The following is a 25354-nucleotide window of genomic DNA, read 5'->3' on the forward strand; positions in this document are numbered from 1 at the left end:
CAGCACCTGGATGTGGATCCTGGCTCCTCTGGGGGAGGGCCTGAACTCCTGGGTGCAGATCCTGGCTCCTGGATGTGGATCCTGGCTCCTGGGTGCAGATCCTGGCTCCTGGATGTGGATCCTGGCTCCTGGATGTGGATCCTGGCTCCTGGGTGCACATCCTGGCTCCTGGGTGCAGATCCTGGCTCCTGGGTGCAGATCCTGGCTCCTGGGTGCAGATCCTGGCTCCTGGATGTGGATTCTGGCTCCTGGATGCAGATCCTGACTCCCAGATGCAGATCCTGGCTCCTGGATGCAGATCCTGGTTCCTGGATGTGGATCCTGGCTCCTGGGTGCAGATCCTGGCTCCTCTGGGGTGGCAGCACCTGGATGCAGATCCTGGCTCCTGCACTCCCCTCCCTCCTGCAATCCCCTGATCCATTCACACACATCCAGGACAAGTCAGGAAGATCAAAACACCAGGGGAGACAGGGGATGGGGACTGAGGGTTTATTGAGGCTGGGGCAGGGTCTGCACTCCCAGATGCAGATCCTGACTCCTAGATGTGGATCCTGACTCCTGGATGCAGATCTTGACTCCCAGATGCAGATCCTGACTCCTGGATGCAGATCCTGGCTCCTGGATGCAGATCCTGGCTCCTCTGGGGCAGGGTCTTCACCCCCCTCCCTCCTGCATCCCCCTGCTCCATCCAAACCCAGCCAGGACAATCAGAGGGATCAAAACACACAGAGAGGGAGCAGTGGGATGGGGACTGAGGGTTTATTGAGGAAGGTAAATGTTGCCACAGCAGGAGGATGTACGGGGGGGTTCTGGTGTAGCCTAGGGGGTACACAACTCCCCAGAAAGGGGATCCTGCCCTGACCTGGAGCCCTGAGCATCAGTTCCCAGCCCCTCCAGAGCTGGAGGATGTGGAAATTCCAGCTCTCTTCTCCCCTCCCATGAGAGATCTCAGCCCCTGTTCCCCCAGCCCGGCTGCCCCCAGGGTTCCCACCCATCCTAGGGCTTCAGCCCCCCCTCCTGAGAGCGGAACCGTCGCACAACGTGATGCACCCAGTCGATGTAATTGGAGATCTTGGTGTAGATGTCAGGGAACCTGCGGTCCCCACACCTCTCCCCGGAGAAGGACACGATGCCATGAACCTTGTCCTTGAGCACCAGGGGTCCCCCGGAGTCTCCCTGCAGAATGAGGGGTGTGAGGGGGATCTGGGGGTCCCGCAGAGGGGTCAGTGAGGGGCAGGGGCCGGGGGGCACTCACAGAGCAGACTCCCTGCAGCCTGGTGCTGCGGCTGGCCGCGCACAGCATGTTGGCCGAGACCTTGCCCCTCCACAGCGTCCGGCACAGGCTCCTCTTGACGATGGTGGTGTTGGTCTCCATCAGCTCCGTGGGCTGCTCCCCGAAGTTGGAGGTGTCCCCCCAGCCCATGACGGTGCAGACAGTGCCGGGTTTCAGGTCGATGTGCGGGCAGGGCAGGCGGATCCGCTTCACGAACTCGTTCAGCGCGGCCGACCCGTTCAGCTGGGGGCAGCGAGGCTGTGGTGGCTTTGGTGCTGGGGCAGAGCCTCCATCCAGCTGCTCCTGCCTCATCTCACCGCTCCCGCTGACCCCCCGGCCCTGCCTGTCCTCATACAGAGGCTGGGCCCCCACCCTGTCACCCTCTGCACTGGTCCCAGTCTGCTGGAGAGACCTGACCCGGCCATGGTCGGTGTGTCCTCAGTGCTTCCACCACACCCCACGGCGCGGTCCTGCTTCTCCAGAGAAGCACTGACATCTAGTGTCGGCTCGGCCCTCGTGGGGCACCCCAGCTCCTTCCTGGTGTCCTGAGACCATGGGGCACCCAACCTCCATTCCAGAGCCCTGAGACCGTGGGGCACCCAACCTCCATTCCAGAGCCCTGAGACCGTGGGGCACCCAACCTCCATTCCAGAGCCCTGGGGCCGTGGGGCACCCAACCTTCTCCTGGTGTCCAGGGGCCATGGGGCACTCCATCTCCCTCCCGGTGTCCTGGGGCTGTGACATCCAACCTCCCTCCCGGGGCCATGGACATCCCAGCTCCCTCCTGGTGCCCTGGGGCTGTGGACACCCAACCTCCCTCTCAGAGCTCCAGGGCTGTGAGCCACCCCAGCTCCCTCCCGGTGCTTTGGGGCTGTGGGGCACCCAACCTCCTCCCAGTGCCCTGGGGCCATGGACGTCCAACCTCCCTTCCAGTGCCCCAGGGCCATGGGGCACCCAACATTCATCTCAGAGCCCCGGGGCCATGGGGCACCCCATCTTCTCCCGATGCCTCAGGGCCGTGGGGCACCCAAACTCCCTCTCGGTGTCCCGGGGCCATGGGGCATCCAACCTCCTCCCGGTGCTCCAGGGTTGTGCACACCCACCATTCATCCCAATGCTCCTGGCTGGTGGGACACCCAGCTCCCTCCCAGAGCCCCAGGGCTGTGGGGCCCTCAACCTCCCTCCCAGGGCCGTGGACATCCCAGCTCCCTCCCGGTGCTCTGGGGCCGATATCTACACCCAACATCCTGCCTGATCCTCACCTCAGCAATCACAACAAAAGCAGGACTAGTGCCATTCCACTTCTGATTCCCACAAGCGCTCCAAGGCTCTCCTCTCACCACTGGCCTCCTTCTATCCACCATCATAAAACTCCCCCCAATCACACCGCTCTACATAACCTCACCCTCACTAAACCCTGCACTCCTAACCATCCTAGCTATCCTCTCAGCAGCCCTAGGAGGGTGAATAGGACTCAACCCCAGCTCCCTCCCGGTTTCCCAAGGCCATGGGGCACACAACTTCCCTCCCAGTGCTCCGGGGTTGTGGGGCACCCAATCTCCCTCTCAAAGCCCTGAGGCCATGGGCATCCAATCTCTCTCCTGGTGCCCCAGGGCCAATATCTACACCCAACATCCTGCCTGATCCTCACCTCAGCAATCACAATAAAACCAGGACTAGTGCCATTCCACTTCTGATTCCCACAAGCACTCCAAGGCTCTCCTCTCACTACTCTACATAACCTCACCCTCACTAAACCCTACACTCCCAACCATCCTGGCTATCCTCTCAGCAGCCCTAGGAGAGTGAATAGGACTCAACCCCAGCTCCCTCCCAGTGCCCTGAGGCCGTGGGGCATCCCATCTCCTCCCAGAGCCCCAGGGCCATGGGGCACCCAACCTCCTCCTTGTGTCCTGGGGTCGTGGGCATCCAACCTCTCTCCTGGTGCTCCAGAGCTGTGGACACCCAACCTCTTCCCAGTGCCCCAGGGCTGTGTGGGGCACCCCATCTCCCTCCTGGGGCCATGGGGCACCCAACCTCCTCCAGGTGCCCCAGGGTCATGGACAACCAGCCTCCCTCCTGGGGCTGTGAACACCCCAGCTCCCTCCTGGCGCCCCGGGGCCATGGGACACGCATCTCCCGGCGGTGCAGACTCACCCGGAGCAGGCGGATGTCGTTGTCCGCGGCACCGGGGGTGTACAGCGGGTGAGGGATGGACTCGAGCACGCTGAAAATCTGCTGGGACCCCTCGGGCTCCTGCAGCCGCTGGGCTCCCAGCACCACCCGCACCGAGGGGCTGCGCCTGCGGCCAAGGCGGGGCTCAGAGGGCGCTGGTGGCCGCAAGGGACGGGGGGATGGCCGGGGGGGGCTCAAAGGGGGCAGATTGAGTGGCTGGAAGGGGGCACAGCGTGCCAAGGCTCACCTGGGAACGAAGCAGTGGGCGGCTGTCATCACCCAGCGAGGCCACACCAGGAAGCCGCCGCAGACGTGCTCGCCGTCCAGCTGGATGGAGGCCATGAAGGGCCGGGAATGGGGGGCTGCAGCCTTGCCCCCGATGATCTGGCTGCCCTGGGTGCCTGGTGGGTGCAGGGGGCGGTTGGAGGCCAGGGTTGGTGTCTCCCACCCTTGGGATGTGCCCAGTGGGTGCAGGGGGCGGTTGGAGGCCAGGGTTGGTGTCTCCCACCCTTGGGATGTGCCCAGTGGGTGCAGGGGGCGGTTGGAGGCCAGGGTTGGTGTCTCCCACCCTTGGGATGTGCCCAGTGGGTGCAGGGGGCGGTTGGAGGCCACCAGGGGTTGGTGTCTCCCACCCCGTGGATGAGCCCTGACACCCCAATTCTCTCATTACCTGCCGGAGCCAGAGCTGGGAGCAGGACGAGGATGAAGAGCCCAGCTGTGACCATGGTGGCACGGAGAGGGGACACTGCCACCACTGCTGGGGCTGCTGGGGCTGGGGGGGCCTTAAATCCCCCCAGGGGCTGAGCTTTGGGATGGGGGCGGGCGTTTCCCTCCCGCTTCCTCCTCGGGGTGCTGCTGCTTTGTGCAATTCAGGGCTCCCGTGCAGCTTTCCCCAGAGTGGGAGATGAGGGGCTGAGCAGTTTCTCAGCCCTAATTCCCTTTTTTCCTGCCATGAATCCCCTCTCCGCAGGGAGGTGGCAGCAGCGGGGCCCCAGGACACCTCTCAGTGTCCCCGGGAGTGCTGTGGGTGACACAGGGGCTGCGCTGTGCCCCCTTCCCACCCCTCTCTCAGCCCCTCAAAAACCCCAATAACCGTGGGATGATGCTGCGGGCAGAGGGGCAGTTTCCTCCCTCTGTTCTGCATCAACCTGGAGCGCAAAAAGGGCTGCAGGGATGGGGGGCATGGGCTGGGGGGATGTGCTGACCCTCACTGCAGAGCCTGGCTCGCTCTGGGGCCCAGAGCAGAGCTCTGTCCCGGCAGCATTGGGCGGATTTCCCAACGCGGGGCGGCTCGGGGCTTCCTGCGGCAGTTGGGCCGTTGGGTTGGGAAACAGGGCAGGGGAAAGGGGCAGCAAAGAGTTCCTGCAGTGGGGCAGGACGGGGTGGCTGCACTCACAGCAGAGCGGGTTACCCCCTGACAGGGGCTGTGCTCTGAACGCAGCCCCTCCAACTCAGCTCAGGACCCACTACGGGACCCCCAAAAGCTGCGGGTGAGGAATGGGGGGGCCGGGACGCATCTGGGAGCCCCAGGAGCAGAAAACCCGAGCCTGGCGCGGCCGATGGGCGGCGGCAGTGGCGGGGCGCGCCCGGCAGACGGAGCTGTGCGGGAGGGAGGGAGGGAAGGAGGGAGGGAGGCGGGAGCACCGGCGCGGTCCCGACATCCCTGCGCATCCCGCAGCCCCGCCGGGGATGCCGCCGCCCGCCGGGCCCTGAGCGCCGGCACGCCGGCGGCCGCCGGCCCCGCTCCGCCGCTCGCCGAGCCCACCGGAGCCGCCACGGGACCATGGAGTGAGTACCGGAGCCGAGCCGGGGTCCCGGTACCGGGCCGCGGCTCCCCCGGGCCCCGCCGGCTCAGACCGCAGTACCGGGAGGGGGGAGCGGGCAGAGGGGGCCGGGGGGGCTCGGGACCCCCGCACGGGGCTGCGGGAAGCTCTGCCCCGTCCTACCGGGGGCTCCGACACCCCCAACGTGGGGTCTCATATGCCCCCGCTCCCGGGCACTCAGCACCCCAAAACCGGAGGCTCGCACCCCCCTGATTTTGGGGATTCAGCACTCCGGTAATGGAGGTTTGAACCCCCCTATGCTGAGGTTTGGGACCCCCAAAACCGGGGGTGGGGCTCGCATCCCCCCCATTCCTGCGTTGTGACCCCAAAACTGGGGGCTCCCATTCCGGCAGATCCTGGAGCTCAGGCCCCCAATACGGGGGGCTCCCATCCCCTCTGTTTTGGGGTTCGGCACCCCCATCCCGGGGCCTCCTCGCCCCCGGTGCCGCTCAGCAGGTGCGGCCCCTCCCCGGTCCCGCTCCCGCTTTGGGGGGCAGCGGCAGCGGAGGAGGCCCCGGGATTGGGGTGCGGGGGTGCCGAGGGTGCTCGGGGTACCGGGGCTGGCAGCGGCGCAGGAATCGGGGCGAGGGGGTGGACAGGGCGTTTATTTTTGTGTTTCGAACCTGTTGTTGTTGCTGCTGCGTGCGGTGGGGTGAGTGGGTGGGGAGAGCTGCGGACCCCTCCCTGCGCTGCGCCCCCAAACCCTGCCCTGGGGAAGCGGCTGCGGCCGGGTGGGATCCTGGTGGAGCGGATGGACAGACGGACACTGTGGGAGCCCGGCCTCATCCTTTGTGTGCTGCGCTGGGGCCCTGGCCGGAGCCGGGAGGGTGGGGGAAGGACGGAGCAGGCAGAGGCCACTAGGGGCTGGTGGCCACCGGTTGTCCTGCTGGTTTTACCCCTTTGGGGGACACCAGGAGGGTGCTCGAGGGGCTGGAAGCAGCGCTGGCCCTGTCTCAGCCAGGCCTGGCGGCTCTGGTGCCCAGCATGGTGAACACCCCACTGGGGTTGGCACTGGGGGTTCCTCCGGGCAGTTTTGGGGTGCTCCTCGCCCTGGTGGGCACCTGGGTAGTGACACAAGGGGGGCTCAACAGGTCCCTCTCGCAGCACTTGGGAGCCATGGGGGCACTGGGGAGGGGTGTGCTGGGCTCAGGGTGGGCTCTGGGGGTGTTGTGGGAGTTGTGGGGCTGGGGAGGCACAGAGAGATCCCTGTGCTGCTGGGCCTGGCTCGGGGCAGCTCCAGGGCGCCACAGTCCTGCAGGAAGGAGCCTCTTTGGGGAGGAAAACCTGCGTGTGATTTGCCAAAAGGCAGCAGCCAGGGGAAGGGCAGAGCCCGCGGGTGTGCCGTGCCCTGGGGAGGGGGTGAGGAGCTGTTGGGGATGGTGCTGGGGGCTCCTGGGCTCCACATTCACCCTGCTCTGCACCAACTCTCCCTCCCAAACAACCACAGAGGCGTGCCAAGGGTTCCTCCTTCCAGCACCTGCCAACGTCTCTTTTATTTTGAGTGAAAATCCGTGAGTGACCCCAGGTGGGGGGCACAGCCACGAAGGAAAACAACAGAGCCCCTCCAGGCACTGAGCTGCAGAGCCTGGCTGAGGGGCTGGAGGATGAGGAGGGCCCCAGGGCAGCTGGGGACATGGCAAGGTGCTGGCCTGGCTCTGTGGGCACTGCTGGGGTGGGCACTGCTGGGGTGGGCACCGCGCCCTGGCTCCTGCTCTGCCTTGGCACAGGAGGAGGGTCCTGGCTGCCACCACCCACTGGTGCCCAGGGAGCTTTGGCAGAAAGTTTCCAAGTCTGGAAAAGGCTCTGCTGGTCCCTCTGGAGCTGCTCCTGTGCCCTCTGCTCCCGCTGCTGTCAGGGCTCGGGGGCAGCTGCGGATTCTGCACTCACATCTGGCTGCTCTGCTGGTTTGCTTTGCTGCTCTCCCCTTGGCTTTGAGGATGAGGGCTCTCCTGGTCCTGCCTGCCCTGATTGGAAAGTGGCAATTGCAGGGGAAAGAGGGAGATTTCTGTTTGGGAAATAACTGAGATTTCTGCCTGAGAAATAACTGAGATTTCTGTTTGGGAAATAACTGAGATTTCTGCCTGGGAAATAACTGAGATTTCTGCCATGAGTCCTTTGGAAAGGCACTCAAGCCCTCGCTCTCTGCTGGCATCCAGGGAGAAATAAAACCCAGGCCAGACCCTGCTGCCTGCAGAAGGGATCAGCTCTGTCCTGTCCGTGTGTCCAGCGCTGTCACCATTCCCAGCTGGAGCAGAGGAGGCCACAAACCCCAAAACAGCACCCCAAAACAGCACCCCACAACAGCACCCCACAACAGCAGGGCAGCACCTTGCCATGTCCCCATAACAGCACCCCAAAACAGCTCCCCACAAAAACACCCCACAACAACACCCCACCACAGCACCCAGCCCTGCCTGGGGCTGGCACATCACGGGGTTCAGAGCTCACAGGGCCTCTCAGCTTGCTGGGAGGAACTGGGAGGAACTGGAGCAGGTTTCCTGGGAAGCTGCTGCTGTTGGTGTTGCTGCTTCCTGGCTGGAAAGAGCCCCTTTCCCCAGGGGGATGGGGGTTCACAGGGGTGCAGCTGGGCTGGGAGCTGGGCTGGGAGCTCAGATGGGCTTCAAGCAGTGGAGGTGCCCCAGGAAAGGAGGACAGGAGGTGCACAGCCCAGATTCCTGCATCTCCTCAGTGCATCCTGAGCCAAGCAGCCCCCAGGCCCCAGACAGGAGCCGCTGTCAGGCACAAGGATGAGCCTGGAGCAGGGAGAGGAGCCGGGTGGATCCTGCCCCAGACAGGTTTTTCCTTGGGTTGGGCCCAGATCTTGGGCTTGGCACCGAGCACTGAGCTCCCTGTGAGCCCCCAGGGTGTCATCCCCGTGTCCCTGCTCCTTGTCTGGGTGTCTGGGCTCTGGATCCACCTTCCCGCTGCCTCCTCGGAGCATCATCTGTGCCTGTGCTCGTGGCACTGCTGCTCCTGGCACACGGGAACACGGGGATGGCTGTGACAGGGGACAGGTGCCACATCCTGGCCAGTGCCAGCACTGCCACTGCCCCTGGGGGTGGGGAGCAGCCGGCTCCACTCCCATTCATGAATCCTGGGGGGAGTTTCCTTGCTCCTCTAACTGGAAAGGAGCTGGAAACCCCAAGTGTTTGGAGGGCACTTGAACCATTGTTTGAAAGATCTGTAATTTTCCAATCAAACTCCCTTCCCCGAGCCTCCGTTCATCAAATATTCATGGGATCCATTTTCTCCTGGCACTCCCAGCCCACGTCTCAGCCCGGAGAATCAATCAGGCAGCTCGGCTTTGCTCTAATGCATCTGCGTGGCTTTTTTTTTTTTCGGGAGCCTGGGGCTGCCATCTCCTCCCCCCTCTGTCCCTGTCCCTGTCACTGTCCCCACCCTGTCACTGTCCCTGTCCCCTCCCCGGGTGGCTGAGGCTGTGCAGGCAGCTGGGAGGGGCACGATGGGCATTGGGGTGATGCAGACACTGTGGGGCATGAGGGGGGATGCCCTGGATGCTGGATGGATGCAGCAGGACCTGAGCACGGTGCCCACCCTGTGCTGGCCACGCTCATTTCTGCCCATCCCTGCCCATCCCTGCCCATCCCTGCCCATCCCCTGCCCATCCCGCTGTCGCTGATGCATTTGCCTTCACGGTCGATGCATGGCAGCCCCAGGGCGGCTGCAGCCCCCTCCCCTTCCCCTCCTTTCCCCTCCCTCTCCTGCCATGGGGGCGTTCGATCCCGGCCCCGCTGTTCGTGGCTTTGTGACAGAGCTTTGCATCCTCGTCGCTCCGCGCTCCTGGCGTGGAAACGGAGCTGGAAATCAGCGCTGAGCCCTCGATTGCTGCCTTTGCCACACAGCCCGGGCCTGCTCCACGCAGGGAGCTCTGCTGGGCTCCCCCAGCTCGGGTGGGGAGGGAGGGCAGGGCAGGGGAGCAGCTCCAAGCGGCTCTTCACACATTTGGATGAGCTAATGGGAAAAAAAACCGGAGGAAGGCAAATAAACATTATTGTTTCATGTCAGGCGGGGAGGAGACAAAAGGTCACGGGCTTCCCTTGTGATGGTGGGAAACGGCAGCATCAGCAGGGCTGGAAAGAGCTGGAGAGCCCGGGGAGAGCCCAGGGAGAGCACGGGGGGTGTGTGTGCTCACACGTGTGTGTAAGGCCAGCTTTGGGCCTGGGCATTGTTCCTGGGTGCTCCCAGGGTGTCATTCCCCATGTCCCTGCTCCTTTGGGCTGGTGGCTGCTGAGGACCTTGGTGGCTCCTGGGATCACCTTCCCAGCCTTGCTGGCACCCAGGATGGATCAGGAGCACCAGAACCCCTAAAGATGCCGCCCCAGTGATGCCACAGCTCTCTGTCAGGGTGCCAGGCCTGGGGAGGGCACCCCAATCCCTGTGATCTCTCTGCCACCATGAGCAGGAGAGCCCAGGGAAAGCACGGGTGTGTGTGTGGGTCCAGCCTCAAGCCTGGGCATTGCTCCTGTGAGTCCCCAGGCCATCATCCCCCATGTCCCTGCTCCTCCTCCCTGCTCCTTGTCTGGGCTGGTGGCTCCTGGGATCACCTTCCCACCCTTGCTGGCGCCCAGGATGGATCAGGAGCACCAGAACCCCTAAAGATGCCCCAGTGATGCCACAGCTCTGACTGGCGCTCCGTGAGGGTGCCAGGCCTTGGCAGGGCACCCCAACCCCTGTGCTCCCTCAGCCACCACGAGCATCCCCCCACATCCCCCTGAGCATCCCCCCACATCCCCCTGGCGCTCTCCCGTTGCCATGGCGCCGTTGCCATGGCGCCGTTGCCAGGGAACCGTCGCCAGGGAACCGCCTCCATCAGTCACAAGGGCCCCAGAGACAGGGCAGGGCAGGCAGGGTGGGGGTTTTGGGGGGCTTGGGACCCCCTCACTCCACCTCAGTGCCTTGTCCCAGCAAGCAGGGACTTGGGGGGGCTTGGGGGGCGTCCCTGCTCAGCCCCCCAGGATGGATCAGAGCCCCCAGGGCAGGGTCTGAGCAGGCTCTGAGAGATTGTCCCAGCCTGTTTTGTGTCTCTCCCTGGGCCAGGAAGATTTCCTGGCGTCTGACCTGGCAATGTGGAGTCTGCAGCAAATAATGGAAAATAATAAAAAAAAAAAAAAAAAAAAAAAAGAGGATGGAGGAGGGAGGAAAAAGCAGAACAGAATGTTTCAGGAATGCTGTAAAAGTTTGGATCTGTGGAATAGTGCGAGATCCAGGAGAGAAACAGGGCTGGGAGTGTGGGGGTGCCAAGGGCTGGGCTGAGGGGACCCAGAGCAGGAGGAAGACCATGATGATGGGGGTGTGGGGTGGTGAGGGGACACAGGGGACACCCCAGGGGACACAGGGATGTGAGAGCAGTGCCGGTGGAGCAGTCCCAGCGTCGCTGCAAACAGCACAAAAATAACCACCACAAAAGCAACACCTTCCCCAGGGTTTGTTTGCCTGGCCTGGATTTCGTGCATCACAGGGATCCCCAGCGTGTGGGGTGAGGGGAGGACGGCGCCTCTGAGCAGCTCCCAGCTCATTGCTGCCTTCGAGGAGGGAGCAGAGGCTCCTGTGAGCCTGCAGAGCCTGTCTGAGTGGTGGGGCAGCCTGTGGGGAGCCCCTGTGAGGGCACACACATGGTGGCACATGAGGGCACAGCCCAGGGTGTCATTTGTGGGGCACAGCACCCCCATCTTTGTCAAACTCCCTCCCTGAGCCCACTTCTCCATCCCTTGCTCTAGGAAGGGAGCAGAGCTGATCCGTCGCTGGCAATACCTCAGTGCCTCCCACCCTAATCAGTGCCACAGCTCAGCGCTTCATTAGCACAGCCTGGCGGGCAGCCAGCGGCTCCCGGGGCACATCCCGGTCCCACCGGGCACTGCCCCGCACCTGGGGCCCCGGGGCTGGGCTGGGCTGGGTCAGCACACCCTGGGGACAAGGAGGGCGGGGATGGGGACAGGGGGCTGTGGGGATGGGCACAGGGGGCTGTGGGGATGGGGGTGATCCCTGATGGTCCCTGGGAGAGCCGTGCCAGGCCAGAGAGGAGCTGGCAGTAAAGGGATCCTGGCATGGCCGGGCTGCTGAGGTGCCCACGGGTGGCACGGGGAGCAGAGGCTGCTGGCATGTGTGTCTGTGTGTCTGTCTGTACACATGTGTGTGTGTCACTGTGTCTGTGCACATGAGTGTGTCAGCGTGTCTGTCTGTGCTCATGTGTGTGTGTCTGTGTGTCTGTCTGTACACATGTGTGTGTCAGTGTGTCTGTCTGTGCTCATGTGTGTGCCTGTCAGTGCACACGAGTGTGTCAGTCAGTCTGTCTGTCTGCCTGTGCACATGTGCCTGTGTACACAGCCCGGAAAGGTCACAGCCGGGGAAAGGTGTGAGCAGCCAAGAAAGGGGATGGAAATTGGAATGGAAAGCGTGAGCCAGATTGGAACACGGGGCAGCCAGCAGGGGCCCTGCTCCAGGCCCTCACAGATCCAGCATCATCCTGCTCCAGCATCATCCTGCTCCAGCATCATCCTGCTCCAACCCCTCACAGATCCAGCACCATCCTGCTCCAGCATCATCCTGCTCCTGCCCCTCACAGCCCCAGCATCATCCTGCTCCAGCACCATCCTGCTTCAACCCCTCACAGCCCCAGCATCATCCTGCTCCTGCCCCTCACAGCTCCATCATTCTGCTCCTGCCCCTCACAGCCCCAACCCCTCACAGCCCCAGCATCATCCTGCTCCAGCACCATCCTGCTCCAACCCCCTCACAGATCCAGCATCATCCTGCTCCTGCCCCTCACAGATTCATCATCCTGCCCAGCCCCTCACAGCCCCTGCCCCTCACAGCTCCATCATTCTGCTCCTACACCTCAGAGCTCCAGCATCATCCCGCCCCAGCATCATCCTGCTCCAACCCCTCACAGATCCAGCATCATCCTGCTCCTGCCCCTCACAGATTCATCATCCTGCTCCTGCCCCTCACAGCTCCAGGCCCTCACAGCTCCATCATTCTGCTCCTGCCCCTCACAGCCCCAGCATCATCCTGCTTCTGCCCCTCACAGCTCCATCATTCTGCTCCTGCCCCTCACAGCTCCAGCATCATCCCGCTCCTGCCCCTCACAGCTCCATCATTCTGCTCCTGCCCCTCACAGCTCCATCATCCCGCTCCTGCCCCTCACAGCTCCATCAGGGCCCTGCTCCATCCCCTCCGTGCTCACAGTTTCCATCTGCCCCACAGCAAGACACGTGTCTGCATGAGCTGAGTGCTCCAGGGGCTGGGCAAGGCGGGATTTGGGCAGGATTTGGGCAGGATTTGGGCAGGACAGGGGTAAGAGGTGCCTGGAGTAGCCGAGCAGTGAGGGATGCTTGGCTCCAGGGTAGCGAGGAGGAAGCAGATGGTCAAAGGACGGGCTCAGCCTTGGTCAGTGTCCCACAGCGCCAGTGTCACAGCTGTCCCAGGGACCTGCCACTGCTGTCCCCGCTCACAGCTGCCCTCTGCTCTCTCCGCAGGGTCGTGGAGGCCAGCACCCTTCAGCAGGAGAGGCTGCAGGCCATCGCGGTGAGTCCCTCCCTGCCCCGGGGCAGCACCCACGGCACAGACACGGGCAGGAGGAGGTGCGGGAGAGCTGGGGCGGGCGCTCAGCCACACACCGGGGTCCCCAGCAGCTGAGTGAGGGCTCAGAATGCGGCTCCCCTTGGGGTGTCACAGCTTGAAACGGGGACAGAGCGAGCAACAGGCAGCTGGGAGGTTTAATTAACGAAGCAGCGCCTTAACGAGCCCCAAGTGAGGGAAATGAGTGATGGTTCCTTCCCCAGGAAGGGCTGAGGATGCTGCTCTCCAGCCATGCCTGGCATGAGCACTATATTAAATCTATTATATTAATGATATTATTATAAATAACTCTATTATATAAATATACATAATATATATATAAAAATTATAAATAACTAATTATAAACAACTCTATTATATATTATATTAATAATATTATTATAAATAATTATATAAATATACATTATAAATATATATAGAATTTCTAAATAACTAATTATAAATAACTCTATTATATATTATATTAATAATATTATTATAAATAACTCTATTATATAAATATACATTATAAATATCTATTAAATTTATAAATAACTAATTGTAAAGAACTATATTATATATTACATTAATAATATTATTATATCTCTATTATAAAAATATATATTATGAAGAGATATCATATATAAAATTACAAATAACTAATTATAACTATATTATATATAAAATAATATATTATATATATTAATATATATATTAATAATATTATTATAATTAACTATATTGTATAAATAGATATTATCAATAGGTAATATAGATAAAATTGTAAATAACTAATGATAAATAACTATATTATGTATATTATATTAATAATATTATAAATATCTCTATTATATAAATATACTATAAATATACGTAATATATAAAAATTACAAATAACTAATTATAAGCAACTATATTATATATATTATATAAATAATATTATTATACATAACTCTATTATATAAATATATATTGTAAATATATATAAAAATTACAAATAACCAATTATAAATAACTATACTATGTCTTATATTAATAATATTATTAAAAATAACTCTATTATATAAATATACATATTATAAATATGTCTAAAATTATAAAAAACTAATTATAAATTACTATATTATATAAATATATATTATAAACACGCACAAAAAATACAAATAACTAATTATAAATAACTATATTAAATATGTTATATAAATAATATTATTATACATAACTCTATTATATAAATATATATTATAAATATATATTATATATATAAATTACACATAACTAATTATAAATAACTATACTACATCTTATATTAATAATATTATTAAAAATAACTCTATTATATAAATATACATATTATGATTATGTATAAAATGATAAATATACATATTATGAATTTGTATAAAATTATAAATAACCAATTATAAATTACTATATTATATAAATATATATTATAAACACGCACAAAAATTACAAATAACTAATTATAAATAACTATATTATATATATTCTATTAATTGGGGCCCTGCTGATTGACCCCTCCCAGCTCAGAGCAGGGCAGGGGAGCTGCTCGAACCCACCCAGCGCAGCCCCAGTGCCCGGCCCCGCCGGCAGCCACCCGATCTGTGCCACACAAAGGGCAAATTGTTCTGGAGCAGAGCAGAAAGCGCCGGCTCTGACTCTGCTGAAATGATCTGGAGCAGCCCCAGGACGGGTGGCAGCGAGGGGGGGACGAGGCAGAGCCCGCGGGGCCAGCCCAGGGGACGGTGACATTTGGAGGTGACATTTTGAGAAATCCTCCACACCCTCGATGCCTCGGTTTGCCCCAGAGAGAGCAGGGATTTGGTACCAGCTTTGCCATGAGGTGTTCCTAAGGCTGGTGTGAAAAACCACTTGGTTTTAAAATTTTAAAAGTTTAATAATAATAATAAAATGGTTATAAAAATAGAGGAAATATAATAATAATAATAATAATAATAATAATAATAATAATAATAATAATAATAATAATAATAATAATAATAATAATAATAATAGTAATAATAATAATAATAATAATAATAATAATAATAATAATAATAATAATAGATATATACTATAATAATTATATTAAATATTCATTATATATTATTAAATACATATAATATATAATATATAATATATAATATATAATATATAATATATAATATATAATATATAATATATAGTATATAATATATAATGTATAATATATAATATATTATATGTTATATATTATATATAATATATTATATGTTATATATTATATATTATATATTATATATTATATATTATATATTATATATTATATATTATATATTATATATTATCATTAAATATATTATATTTAATATATTTAATATAATAGTAATGATTAGTAATTATAATAGATATAATATAAAAGTAGTAATGATAATATATATAATATAATAATTAGTAATGATAATATATATAATATAATAATTAGTAATAATAGTTTTGACAGTTTGAATTAGGACAATATGAGACAATAAAGACAAAGAGTTATGGACAGTCTGGGTACCTTTTTCTAGGCAGCATAAGCCCAAAAAGGGACACAGTTAACAAAGGATTGACCCTTAAAAACATTAGCCCATTGCATATTCCTACACTTCATACATGATGCATAAATTCCATTCAAACACAGGATTCTGTCTGGTCAGTGTCAGCTTCTTCCTCTGAATCCTGACTGAGCGAGGTGGGAAGAAGTTTGTTCCTTCTGATAAAAAGGCAATAAATTCTCTTTCTCTGAAAGATTCAGGTGTCCCGTGGCTCTTACCTCGCTGCAATTCCTTTCTTTAAAAAAAAAAAGTATCCTTACACAGCATCATTTCTATTTTAACATTTTGTTATAACCTAAAACTGCATTTACCACACTACTCAAGGGAATTAACACAGCATCACTCTTTAACACAACACATATAATATTTACTTCACTATTTGCCAAAAGCCAATCACAAAATGCACATTTTTCACACCGCGAGCCCCAATCCCTGGAGCTCCCCCTTGGCCCCGGTGCTCTCCCCTCCCCGCACCGACCCCTCTGTCCCTGCAGGAGAAGCGGAAGCGTCAGACGGAGATCGAGAACAAAAGGCGGCAGCTGGAGGATGACCGGAGGCAGCTGCAGCATCTCAAGGTGAGAATCCCCCCCTGGAGACCCCCGGGATCCTCCCCTGGCTGGGGAGGGCAGGATGGTGACCCCCCTTTTGTGCCCCCACCCCAGTCCAAGGCTCTGCGGGAGAGATGGCTCCTGGAGGGAGCCCCGGCTTCTGCCTCCGAGGAGGAAGAGGCCATGAAGAAACAGATGCAGGAGGATGAGGTGAAGACCAAGGAGCTGGAGGAAACCATCCAGAGGTAACAGGGCCGGTGTGGGGATGGATGTTGGGGTGCAGGTAGAGGGCACAAAAGTCCCTCCAGAGACCCCCTGGCCACCCCTGGGCATCCCTGGGCATCCCTGGGCACCCCTGGGCATCCCTGGGCATTCCTGGGCACCCCTCCAGCATCCCTGGGCAGGTGGGTGCTGAGATTCAGGTGCTGGGGGCAAGGCAGGGCACGCTGAGCTTGGAGCTGCTGTGTGACCGTGTTCACAGGGGTCTCAGTTTGAGGGGAGAGACGAGGATCTGACTCCGTGTTTCAGAAGGCTTGATTTATTATTTTATGATATATGTTACATTAAAACTATACTAAAAGAATGGAAGAAAGGATTTCATCAGAAGGCTGGCTGAGAATAGAATAAGAAGGAATGATAACAAAGGTTTGTGGCTCAGCTCTGTTATAACCTAAAACTACATTTACCACACTACTCAAGAGAGCATCACTCTCTAACACAACACATATAAACACAGCTGGGCTGTGATTGGCCATTAATTAGAAACAACCAACATAGGCTAATCAAAGATCCACCTGTTGCACTCCACAGCAGCAGATAACCATTGCTCACATTTTGTTCCTGAGGCCTCTCAGCTTCTCAGGAGGAAAAATCGCAAGGAAAGGATTGTTCATAAAAGAATGAGGAATGCAATCAGTCCCGTGGAGCTGCTAATTACCGAGCACGGTGCACACACACACACACACAGGGGTCAGGCACCAAGGGCCATTGTGTGCTGCTAATGGTGCAATGCATTCCTGCCAGAGCAGGGTGAGGAGCCCGGGGAGCTCTGCCGGGGCTGCAGCCCTTCCATGGGATCCGTGGGCACTCCCCCGAGCTCTGCTGCGTCCCAGAGGGGCTGAGAACTGAGATTGCCCTCGTGGAAGCTCAGCCAGGTTTGGAGGGACACGTGCAGGAGCAGGAGGATGATGGAGCAACACCAAGTGTGCAGGGGTCACTGTGCAGGGGTCACTCTCCCTGCCCAGTGCCCATGGTGGGGTCTCTGCCATCCATTTGGTGCTGACCCTGTTGGCTTTTGTGTTGGGGTCTCCAGCTGGTCACAGTGACCCCGAGAAAAGTTCAAAAATCTCTTTTCCCAGCCCAGTGCTTGAAGAAGGAGTCAGGGTTCTTAATTTCTCGGTCTCAAGGTTGTTTATTGTATCTTATCTATAAAATTCTTTCTCCTGTCCTGCCGAGATCTGCCCAGCAAGACAGTCCAGGCACTCTGCCTGCCCCCAGGGCAGTGTTATGTCTTTATACTAAAAACTACCTGTACAATGTTCACAACTCCTTCCCAATACCTGTCACCTGTGTTAGTGAGCTTCTACTCCAAACCAATCTGTGAGTGCCACCATCACAGCAGAAGATGGAGGCCAAGAAGAAGAAGGAGAAAGGCTGGACACACCCAGTTCCCTCCATCTTGCCTCCTGAACCCCCATTCCAAAAACCCCAAAATCTCCTTTTCCACCCTGTGATAACTTCACTAATATTCTGCCTAAACTGTTGTGGCTTGCTGATCTTCATATAAGGTTGGTGATATTCAAACCCACAGGTGTTCTGGGCTCTGTGCCAGGGTCTCTGAGCCCCCTGGCAGGGGTCCTGCCTCAGGAGGGATGTCCTGGGTTCCCACAGTTTTCCCCCTGCAAAGTGACAGCCATGCCACAGTCTGTGTGTCCCTGCACCCTGTGGGGACAATCTGGGTGTCCCCTCTCCCCTGCCCTGTGTGGCTGCACCCCATTTCCCTGTCCCACACTGCCCTCAGCCCTGGCTCTCCCTGCAGGCTGGAGAAGGAGCTGGAGATGCTGGAGAACAGCAGCTCAGTGGCCTCGACCAAGGAGAACCTGGCAGAGGCAGCAGCCAAGGAGGAGAAGAAAGCTGAGGCTGTCCCCAACACGCAGAAGGTGGGCAGGGCTGCTGGCCATGGGGTTGGGGTGCCCATCCCTGGTGGGTTTGGGGGGCTGTGGGTGGTGGGCGTGCACGTAGAGGGTCTATGGCAGTTCCTGCAAGCTCCTTTAACCTCTCCCTTCTGTTTTTTGCAGAGTCCCCTGGGCACAGTTAAGGGTAGGTAAATCCTGATCTCTCGGCTGTGTTTCAGCACCAGCCCTGCCCTCCTGCTGCCCTGAGGGCAGGATGGGCGGGCAGAGCCAGACCAGAGCCCTGTCCCCGTGTGCCCTGGGTGGGGGAGCCCTCCCAGGTGCCAACCACGGGGGGCACACACCGGGGCACAGCCGGTCTCAGGCGGTGCCTCCTCTCCATCTCCAGCTGACAAGAGGCTCTCCAGCAGCCCCATGAAGGCAGTGGAAGGCAGTGAGATGATGAAGGCGGGTAGGTGCCCGCTGAGCTCCCTGCAGGCTGCTCCCCCTGCCCTCTGTGCCACCCTCAGCTTGCTCAATGCCTTCCCCAGCCCAGGGCACTGAACATCCCTCCTTGGTTCTGCTTCCACCCCAACCCACGGCTGGTTCGTGGCTCAGGGCCCTGCCCTGAGCCCTGCTCGTGTTTCTGCTGCAGTTCCACCCTCCCTGCTCTGTTTGCAGCTTCTCTGGGCAGGCTGAGGCAGCAGTGCCAGGCACAGGGAGCTGTGGGGCACACGGGGCTGGGGGGGTTTGGGGCAGAGCTCAGACTGGCACCAGCACGGGGCAGAGCCCATTTGGGGTCCTTGGATGGGGCTGAGGGGACCCTGCTGCTGGCCAGGCGTGGAATGGAAGGAGAGATGCCAAGAGTCACCCATGCCATGGGGGCAGAGGGGCTGTGCCAGCACCAGCACCCTCATGGGGGTTGCACCTCCCTGGGCATGAATCTGGCCCCCAGCCAGGCCCAAGGGCAGCAGTGCTCACTGCCTGGACAGACGGACACAGCCCCAGAAGCACAGCAGCCGTGCAGGTAAGGGGATGGCAGCAGCACCAGGATGGACACGGGTACCAGGATGTGCCAGGGGTGTCACACCTGCCTCTGCCATTGACTGCTCCCTGCTGCTGCCTTGCTAACACTGCTGGGCCCTGCTGGGCACTGTTGAGCATCACTGGGCACCACTGAGCCCTGCTGGGCACTGCTGAGCATCACTGGGTACCACTGAGCCCTGCTGAGCCCTGCTGGGAACCACTGACCCTTGCTGGGCACAGCTGGGCACCACTGAGCCCTGCTGAGCATCACTGGACACTTCTGAGCCCTGCTGAGCCTTGCTGAGCCCTGCTGAGCATCACTAAACCTCGCTGAGCACCACTGAGCCCTGCTGGGCATCTCTGAACACTGCTGAGCCCTGCTGAGCATCACTGAGCCCTGCCGAGCCTTGCTGGGCACTGCTGAGCATCACTGAGCCCTGCTGGGCAGCGCTGAACACTTCTGAGCCCTGCTGAGCATCACTGAGCCCTGCCGAGCCTTGCTGGGCACTGCTGAGCATCACTGAGCCCTGCTGGGCAGCGCTGAACACTTCTGAGCCCTGCTGAGCCCTGCTGGGCACCACTGAGCCCTGCCAGCCTTGCTGGGCACTGCTGAGCTTTCCTGAGCCCTGCTGAGCATCGCTGAGCCTCGCTGGGCACCTCTGAACACTGCTGAGCCCTGCTGAACATCACTGGGCATCACTGGGCACCTCTGAGTGCTCCTGGTCCCTGCTGAGCTCCACAGCCCTGCTGCCACCCTCAGAGCAGGGCACGGGGAGGGCCAGGGCACCGTAACCCGCGCTGTCCCCTCTGTGTCCCAGCCATGTACTCGGTGGAGATCACTGTGGAGAAGGACAGAGTGACCGGGGAGACCAAGGTCCTGTCCAGCACCACCATGCTGCCCCAGAACCACTGCGTGCAGGGCGTCAAGGTGTACGAGGACGAGCTGAAAGGTACGGGCCAGGGGACAGGGAGAGGCCACCCAAACGTGCCAGGAGGGTGAGGAGGTGTGGGAGCTGCTCCTGAGGGCAATCCCTCACCAAGCCCAGCCCGGGGGATGGCAGCATTGTCATGGCAGCACGGTGGGGATGGTCCTGGTGGTTTGCACGTCGTGACCCTGCACTGCTGGGGAGCAGAGAGGAGGATCTGTGCTGTCCAACACTGTCCCATGGGCAGGGAGTGTGCTGGCCTGTCCCACAGGCTGGCTGATGGGGATGGTGAAAATGCAGCACCAGGGACTGGTCCCTGTCTGCAGCTCCTGCTGCCTTTGGGAACATTGGGAACCTCTCCAGAGGATCATCATGGTGGCAAGGACCCAAATGACCATCGTGGTGTCAAGAACCAGCCAAATCCAAATGACCATCATGGTGGCAAGGACCAGCCCACCCAAGGAACCATTGTGATGGCAAGGACAAACCAAACCCAAATGACCATCATGGTGGAAAGGACCAGCCAAATCCAAATGACCATCATGGTGTTGAGGACCTGCCAAACCCAAATGACCATCATGGTGTCAAGAACCAGCCAAATCCAAATGACCTTCATGGTGGCAAGGACCAGCCCACCCAAGGAACCATTGTGGTGACAAGGACCTGCCAAACCCAAATGACCATCGTGGTGGCAAGGACAAACCAAACCCAAATGACCATCATGGTGGAAAGGACCAACCAAATCCAAATGACCATCATGGTGTTGAGGACCTGCCAAACCCAAATGACCATCATGGTGGCAAGGACAAACCAAACCCAAGTGACCATCGTGGTGGCAAGGACAAACCAAACCCAAGTGACCATCATGGTGTCAAGGACCTGCCAAACCCAAATGACCATCGTGGTGGCAAGGACAAACCAAACCCAAATGACCATCGTGGTAGCAAGGACAAACCCAAATGACCATCATGGTGGAAAGGACCAACCAAATCCAAATGGACCATTGTGGTGGCAAGGACAAACCAAACCCAAATGGACCATTGTGGTGGCAAGGACAAACCAAACCCAAATGGCCATCGTGGTGGCAAGGACCAGACGTGGAAGTGGAGCATCCTACTGGGAACTGTGGTGGAACAAACCCCTGTTCAAGGAAAACACAGCGCTCCCATTCAGCCCCTCTGTGTGGCCATGGCCGTGCCAGGCCGGTCACTGTCCCTCACCCTCTGACCATCACATCATGGCCCAGGTCAAGAGGAGAGCACGAGGAGCCCTTGGCTGCTCTGGCCATGGCATCTCTGCCCCAGTGCCACGAGCAGTGGGGTGGGAGAGCCCCATGTGGTGGGGACACTGTGGGGCAGCAGCTGCCCAGCATCCCTGGGGGCTCAGAGGTGGCAGTGGTGACCTGGCAGAGTGTCACAGCAGCCCTGGCTGCCAGCAGACACCGTCCTGCTGTGGCAGCTTGGCCTGGCAAACAGCCCTGGCTCCTGCAGGGCTGGCTGGGCCTGAGGCTCTGGGAACAGCTCCTTCCACTGGCCTTTTATTTATTTCAGTCTCCCTGGCTGCTGCCAGGTGATGAGAGAGGGTCTGGCAGCAGCTCTGGGATGTTGTGAGAGTCCCAGCCTTGGTGGCAGCACCTTTGGCGAGGGAAAGGGGTCATTGTGACTGCAGAGGGGAAGATTGGGATGCTGTGGAGTCCCAGCCTCAGTAGGAGCACCTTTGGAGATGAGGAGGTCACTCAGTGATCACAGAGAGGATGGTTGGGATGCTGTGACAGCGCCAGCCTCAGTGGCAGGACCTTTGGAGATGAGGAGGTCACTCTGTGACCACACAGGGGAGGGTTGGGATGCTGTGACAGCGCCGGCCTTGGTGGCAGCACCTTTGGAGATGGGGAGGTCACTCTGTGACCACACAGGGGAGGGTTGGGATGCTGTGAGAGTCTCATTCTCAGTGGCAGGACCTTTGGAGAGGGGAAAGGGGTCACTCTGTGACTGCAGAGGGGAAGATTGGGATGCTGTGGGACTCCCAGCCTCAGTGGCAGCACCTTTGGAGATGAGAAGGGGTCACACAGGATCTGGCTCTGATAGCAGGAACTTTGCCAACTCATTTGGTGCCCCCATCCCGAGCTCCTCTCACCTTTGGAGAGGGAAAGGGGTCACTCAGTGACCACAGAGAGGATGGTTGGGATGCTGTGACAGCGCCAGCCTTGGTGGCAGCACCTTTGGAGATGGGGAGGTCACTCTGTGACCACAGAGGGCAGGGTTGGGATGCTGTGGGAGCTGCAGCCTCAGTGGCAGCACCTTTGGAGATGAGGAGGTCACTCTGTGACTGCAGAGGGCAGGGATGGGATGCTGTGAGAGTCTCATTCTCAGTGGCAGCACCTTTGGAGAGGGGAAGGGGTCACTCAGTGGTCACAGAGGGCAGGGTTGGGATGCTGTGGGAGCCCCACCCTCAGCGGCAGCACCTTTGGAGAGGGAAGGGCTCCCACAGCCCATCTCACGGCCGCACCCCGACCCCTCTGACCGTCCCTCTCCTGTCCCCGCAGTGGTGCACGCCGTGAGCGCCGAGGACGGGGCCCTGCAGAACGGGGCTCACCCCCTGAGCTCCTCCGAGGTGGACGAGCTCCTGCACAAGGCGGACGAGGCCGAAGGGCGCCAGAGCCCGGCCAAGGGCGGCGCGGGCAGCCAGAAGGCCACGCCACGACGGGAGATCACGGGGCTGCAGGCCAAGGTGGCACCGGGCGAGGGGACAGAGGGCGGCCAGGAGCAGCAGCAGCCCGTCACCATGATCTTCATGGGCTACCAGAACGTGGAGGATGAGAACGAGACCAAGAAGGTGCTGGGGCTGGAGGGCACCATCAAGGCCGAGCTGGTGGTGATCGAGGATGCCGAGGGCAAGGCCGAGCCGGCTCTCAAGGACCACACGCCGCCCAACGGCACCGCCCTGGAGCCGGCGCAGCCCCAGGGCGAGGAGGGCTCGGCGGGGCACGGTGCCAACGCCACGGATGCCAAGGAGGCCGAGCAGGAGACAGACGCGAAGAAGCAGCGCTGCAAGTGCTGCACGGTGATGTGAGCCCCGCGCCGAGCCCCCCGTTCCCCCGTCCCACCGGACACCGGCCCCTCTCTCTGCGCAGCCGGGGACATCCAGCGCGGTGCCAACGGCGGGGATGCCCGGTGCCAGCCCCGTGCCGCCCCCACCAGCGCTGCCCGTGGTGTTTATTAGTGCCCCCCTCGCCCCGTGCCCAGCACAGCCCCGCTGCCACCGACACCGCCCCGGAGCCGCCGGGGGATGGAGCCGCCGGGCAGGGGATCGGAGGACGTCGCTGTGTCCGTGGATGAGTCCCCGGGAGCTGCCAGCCCGCGGTGGGCATGGGAGCCAGCCCCGTGCCAGCCCCGTGCCAGCCCCGTGCCAGCCTCTCCCTCTGTGCCTCCATCACCCAGCTCAGCAGGGCGAGGTTTGGCTCTGCTGGCCGCTGGCTGCCCCTGGGCATCTCTGCTCCATCTCCTCATCCCTGCGCTCTCCAGGCCCTCCAGGGCAGGGTGTGCCCAGGGCAGCGTCCGTCCCTGCCTGGCATTGGGCTGTGCTGATGGCCAGAACCACCTGGGGCACCTGCAGGGCCTGCTCTGCTCCTCCTGGGCTCAGCTCCACATCCTGGAGCCCTCACTGTGCCAGCTGAGGGGGCTGAACTGTGCCCACGTCCCACCAAAGGCAATGCCAGTGAGGGAAGGGCATGGAGGGCAGCGTCCATCCCTCCCTGCCACTGGGCTGTGCTGATGGCCAGAGTCACCTGCAGGGCCAGCCCAGGCTGTCCCCAGGCTGTTCCTGAGCTCAGCTCCATGTCCTGGAGCCCTCCCTGTGCCAGCTGAGGGGGCTGAACTGTGCCCGTGTCCCACCAAAGGCAATGCCAGGGAGGGAAGGGCACTGAGGGCAGCATCCATCCCTGCCTGGTATTGGGCTGTGCTGATGGCATGGGGCTCCTGCAGGGTCAGCCCAGGCTGTCCCCAGCTCCTCCTGGGCTCATCTCCACACCTTGGAGCCCTCACTGTGCCAGCTGAGGGGGCTGAACTGTGCCCATGTCCCACCGAGGGCAATGCCAGGGAGGGAAGGGCACTGAGGGCATCATCCATCCCTGGCTGGCACTGGGCTGTGCTGATGGCATGGGGCTCCTGCAGGGCCCCAGCTCCTCCTGGCACGTCCTGGAGCCCTCACTGTGCCAGCTGAGGGGGCTGAACTGTGCCCACATCCCACCAAAGGCAATGCCAGGGAGGGAAGGGCACTGAGGGCAGCATCCATCCCTGGCTGGCACCGGGCTGTGCTGATGGCATGGGGCTCCTGCAGGGTCAGTCCAGGCCTGCCCTGCTCCTCCTGGCACGTCCTGGAGCCCTCCCTGTGCCAGCTGAGGGGGCTGAACTGTGCCCGTGCCCCGCCAAGGGCAGTGCCAGGGAGGGAGGGGCAGCTTGGGGGGCTCAGCCCTGTGGGGCAGGACGGGCTGGGGGTCCTGTGGTTCCTGTGGCAGTGGCAGTGTGACCCAGCCTCCTGTTCCCTTCGTGTCTCTGCCGCGCTCTGGGCTCCTGGGCTGCAGCTTTGGGGTCCCCAGGGTGGGGGGGCAGCCCAGTTCACCCCAAACTGGGGCGCTGGGAGGTGCCAGGGGTGTGTGGTGTCCCACAGAGGGGCTGCCCCACCCTGCACCCCGGCCCTTCAGTGGGGATTCCACCACCAGCACCAGCGTTTCCTCCCCACTGACACCAGCTGGGGCAGGCAGGGGGAGCCCCCCATGGTCCCCAGTGCCCACATCAGCTGCCCCCGAGCTCTCCAGGAGCTTTGGGCAGGGTGAAGGATCCTTCTTTAAACGTGAGAAGGTTCTTTCTGCCCTGGGGGTCCCCCAAAATGTGTGTGGGGCAGAATCCAAGCTGCCCAGCCCACCAGGACACCGCTGGTGCAGCAGCCAAGGATGGGGCTCAGCTCCCCCAAGGATGGGCCTTTCCTTCCCCCACACTCCCCCTGTGTGAGCAGTGCCACCCCGTGTCCCCATGCCACCCCTGGTGCCCGCCAGGTGCCCCCCAGGCTGTGGTTTTGTCCCCGTTGGAGTCACTGTGCTGAGCCCCATGGGAGAGGCAGGGCTGGGTTAGGGGGTTTGGGGGGCACTGCCAGGGCAAGGGGGGTTTGGAGGGCACTGCCAGGGCAAGGGGAGCCTCTCGTGCCCCTGCATGCCCTGCTGGGCATCGCTGCAGCCCCATTGCTGCAGAGCAGGGCACGGCCTGGGGGCAATGCCACCCCACATCACCGCCCACCCCACCCCATCC

The 25354-nt window shown here is 58.3% G+C and overlaps 2 protein-coding genes across 4 annotated transcripts; one reads left to right on the forward strand and one right to left on the reverse strand.

Annotated features, from left to right (window-relative positions):
• Positions 1-996: 996 nt before the first annotated feature.
• PRSS57 (serine protease 57) lies at positions 997-3848 on the reverse strand. The gene is made up of 4 exons (XM_058040627.1): positions 3696-3848; positions 3431-3575; positions 1256-1516; positions 997-1176 (listed from the first exon to the last, which is right to left on the reverse strand). The coding sequence occupies exons 1-4, from the start codon at positions 3788-3790 to the stop codon at positions 997-999; spliced, it is 681 nt and encodes a 226-aa protein (XP_057896610.1). The 5' UTR covers positions 3791-3848.
• A 1308-nt stretch (positions 3849-5156) lies between these two features.
• Positions 5157-25191, forward strand: PALM (paralemmin). 3 transcript variants are annotated; one of them, XM_058040892.1, is made up of 10 exons: positions 5157-5236; positions 12768-12816; positions 15938-16018; positions 16106-16236; positions 18030-18150; positions 18289-18310; positions 18512-18574; positions 19947-20078; positions 22597-24048; positions 24224-25191. In XM_058040892.1, the coding sequence occupies exons 1-9, from the start codon at positions 5232-5234 to the stop codon at positions 23121-23123; spliced, it is 1131 nt and encodes a 376-aa protein (XP_057896875.1). In that variant the 5' UTR covers positions 5157-5231; the 3' UTR covers positions 23124-24048; positions 24224-25191. The 3 variants fall into 3 exon arrangements, with proteins under 3 accessions (XP_057896875.1, XP_057896874.1, XP_057896873.1); XM_058040891.1 differs by lacking the exons at positions 18512-18574; positions 19947-20078 and having other exon boundaries at positions 24224-25187; XM_058040890.1 differs by lacking the exons at positions 18512-18574; positions 19947-20078; positions 24224-25191 and having other exon boundaries at positions 22597-24217.
• The last annotated feature ends 163 nt before the right edge of the window (positions 25192-25354 follow it).

Source organism: Melospiza georgiana, chromosome 26, assembly GCF_028018845.1.
Source record: "Melospiza georgiana isolate bMelGeo1 chromosome 26, bMelGeo1.pri, whole genome shotgun sequence".
Classification (NCBI taxonomy): domain Eukaryota; kingdom Metazoa; phylum Chordata; class Aves; order Passeriformes; family Passerellidae; genus Melospiza; species Melospiza georgiana.

Excerpts from the sequence above, each read along its gene's own strand:
- PRSS57 (XM_058040627.1), bottom strand. The coding sequence starts at position 3,790 with ATGGCCTCCATCCAGCTGGACGGCGAGCACGTCTGCGGCGGCTTCCTG. Across the intron at positions 3,576-3,695 it reads GCCCACTGCTTCGTTCCCAG|GCGCAGCCCCTCGGTGCGGG; the intron begins GTGAGCCTTGGC and ends CCTTGGCCGCAG. Across the intron at positions 1,517-3,430 it reads ACGACATCCGCCTGCTCCGG|CTGAACGGGTCGGCCGCGCT; the intron begins GTGAGTCTGCAC and ends CGCTGCCCCCAG.
- PALM (XM_058040892.1), top strand. Across the intron at positions 12,817-15,937 it reads AGAGGCTGCAGGCCATCGCG|GAGAAGCGGAAGCGTCAGAC; the intron begins GTGAGTCCCTCC and ends CTGTCCCTGCAG. Across the intron at positions 16,237-18,029 it reads CTGGAGGAAACCATCCAGAG|GCTGGAGAAGGAGCTGGAGA; the intron begins GTAACAGGGCCG and ends CTCTCCCTGCAG.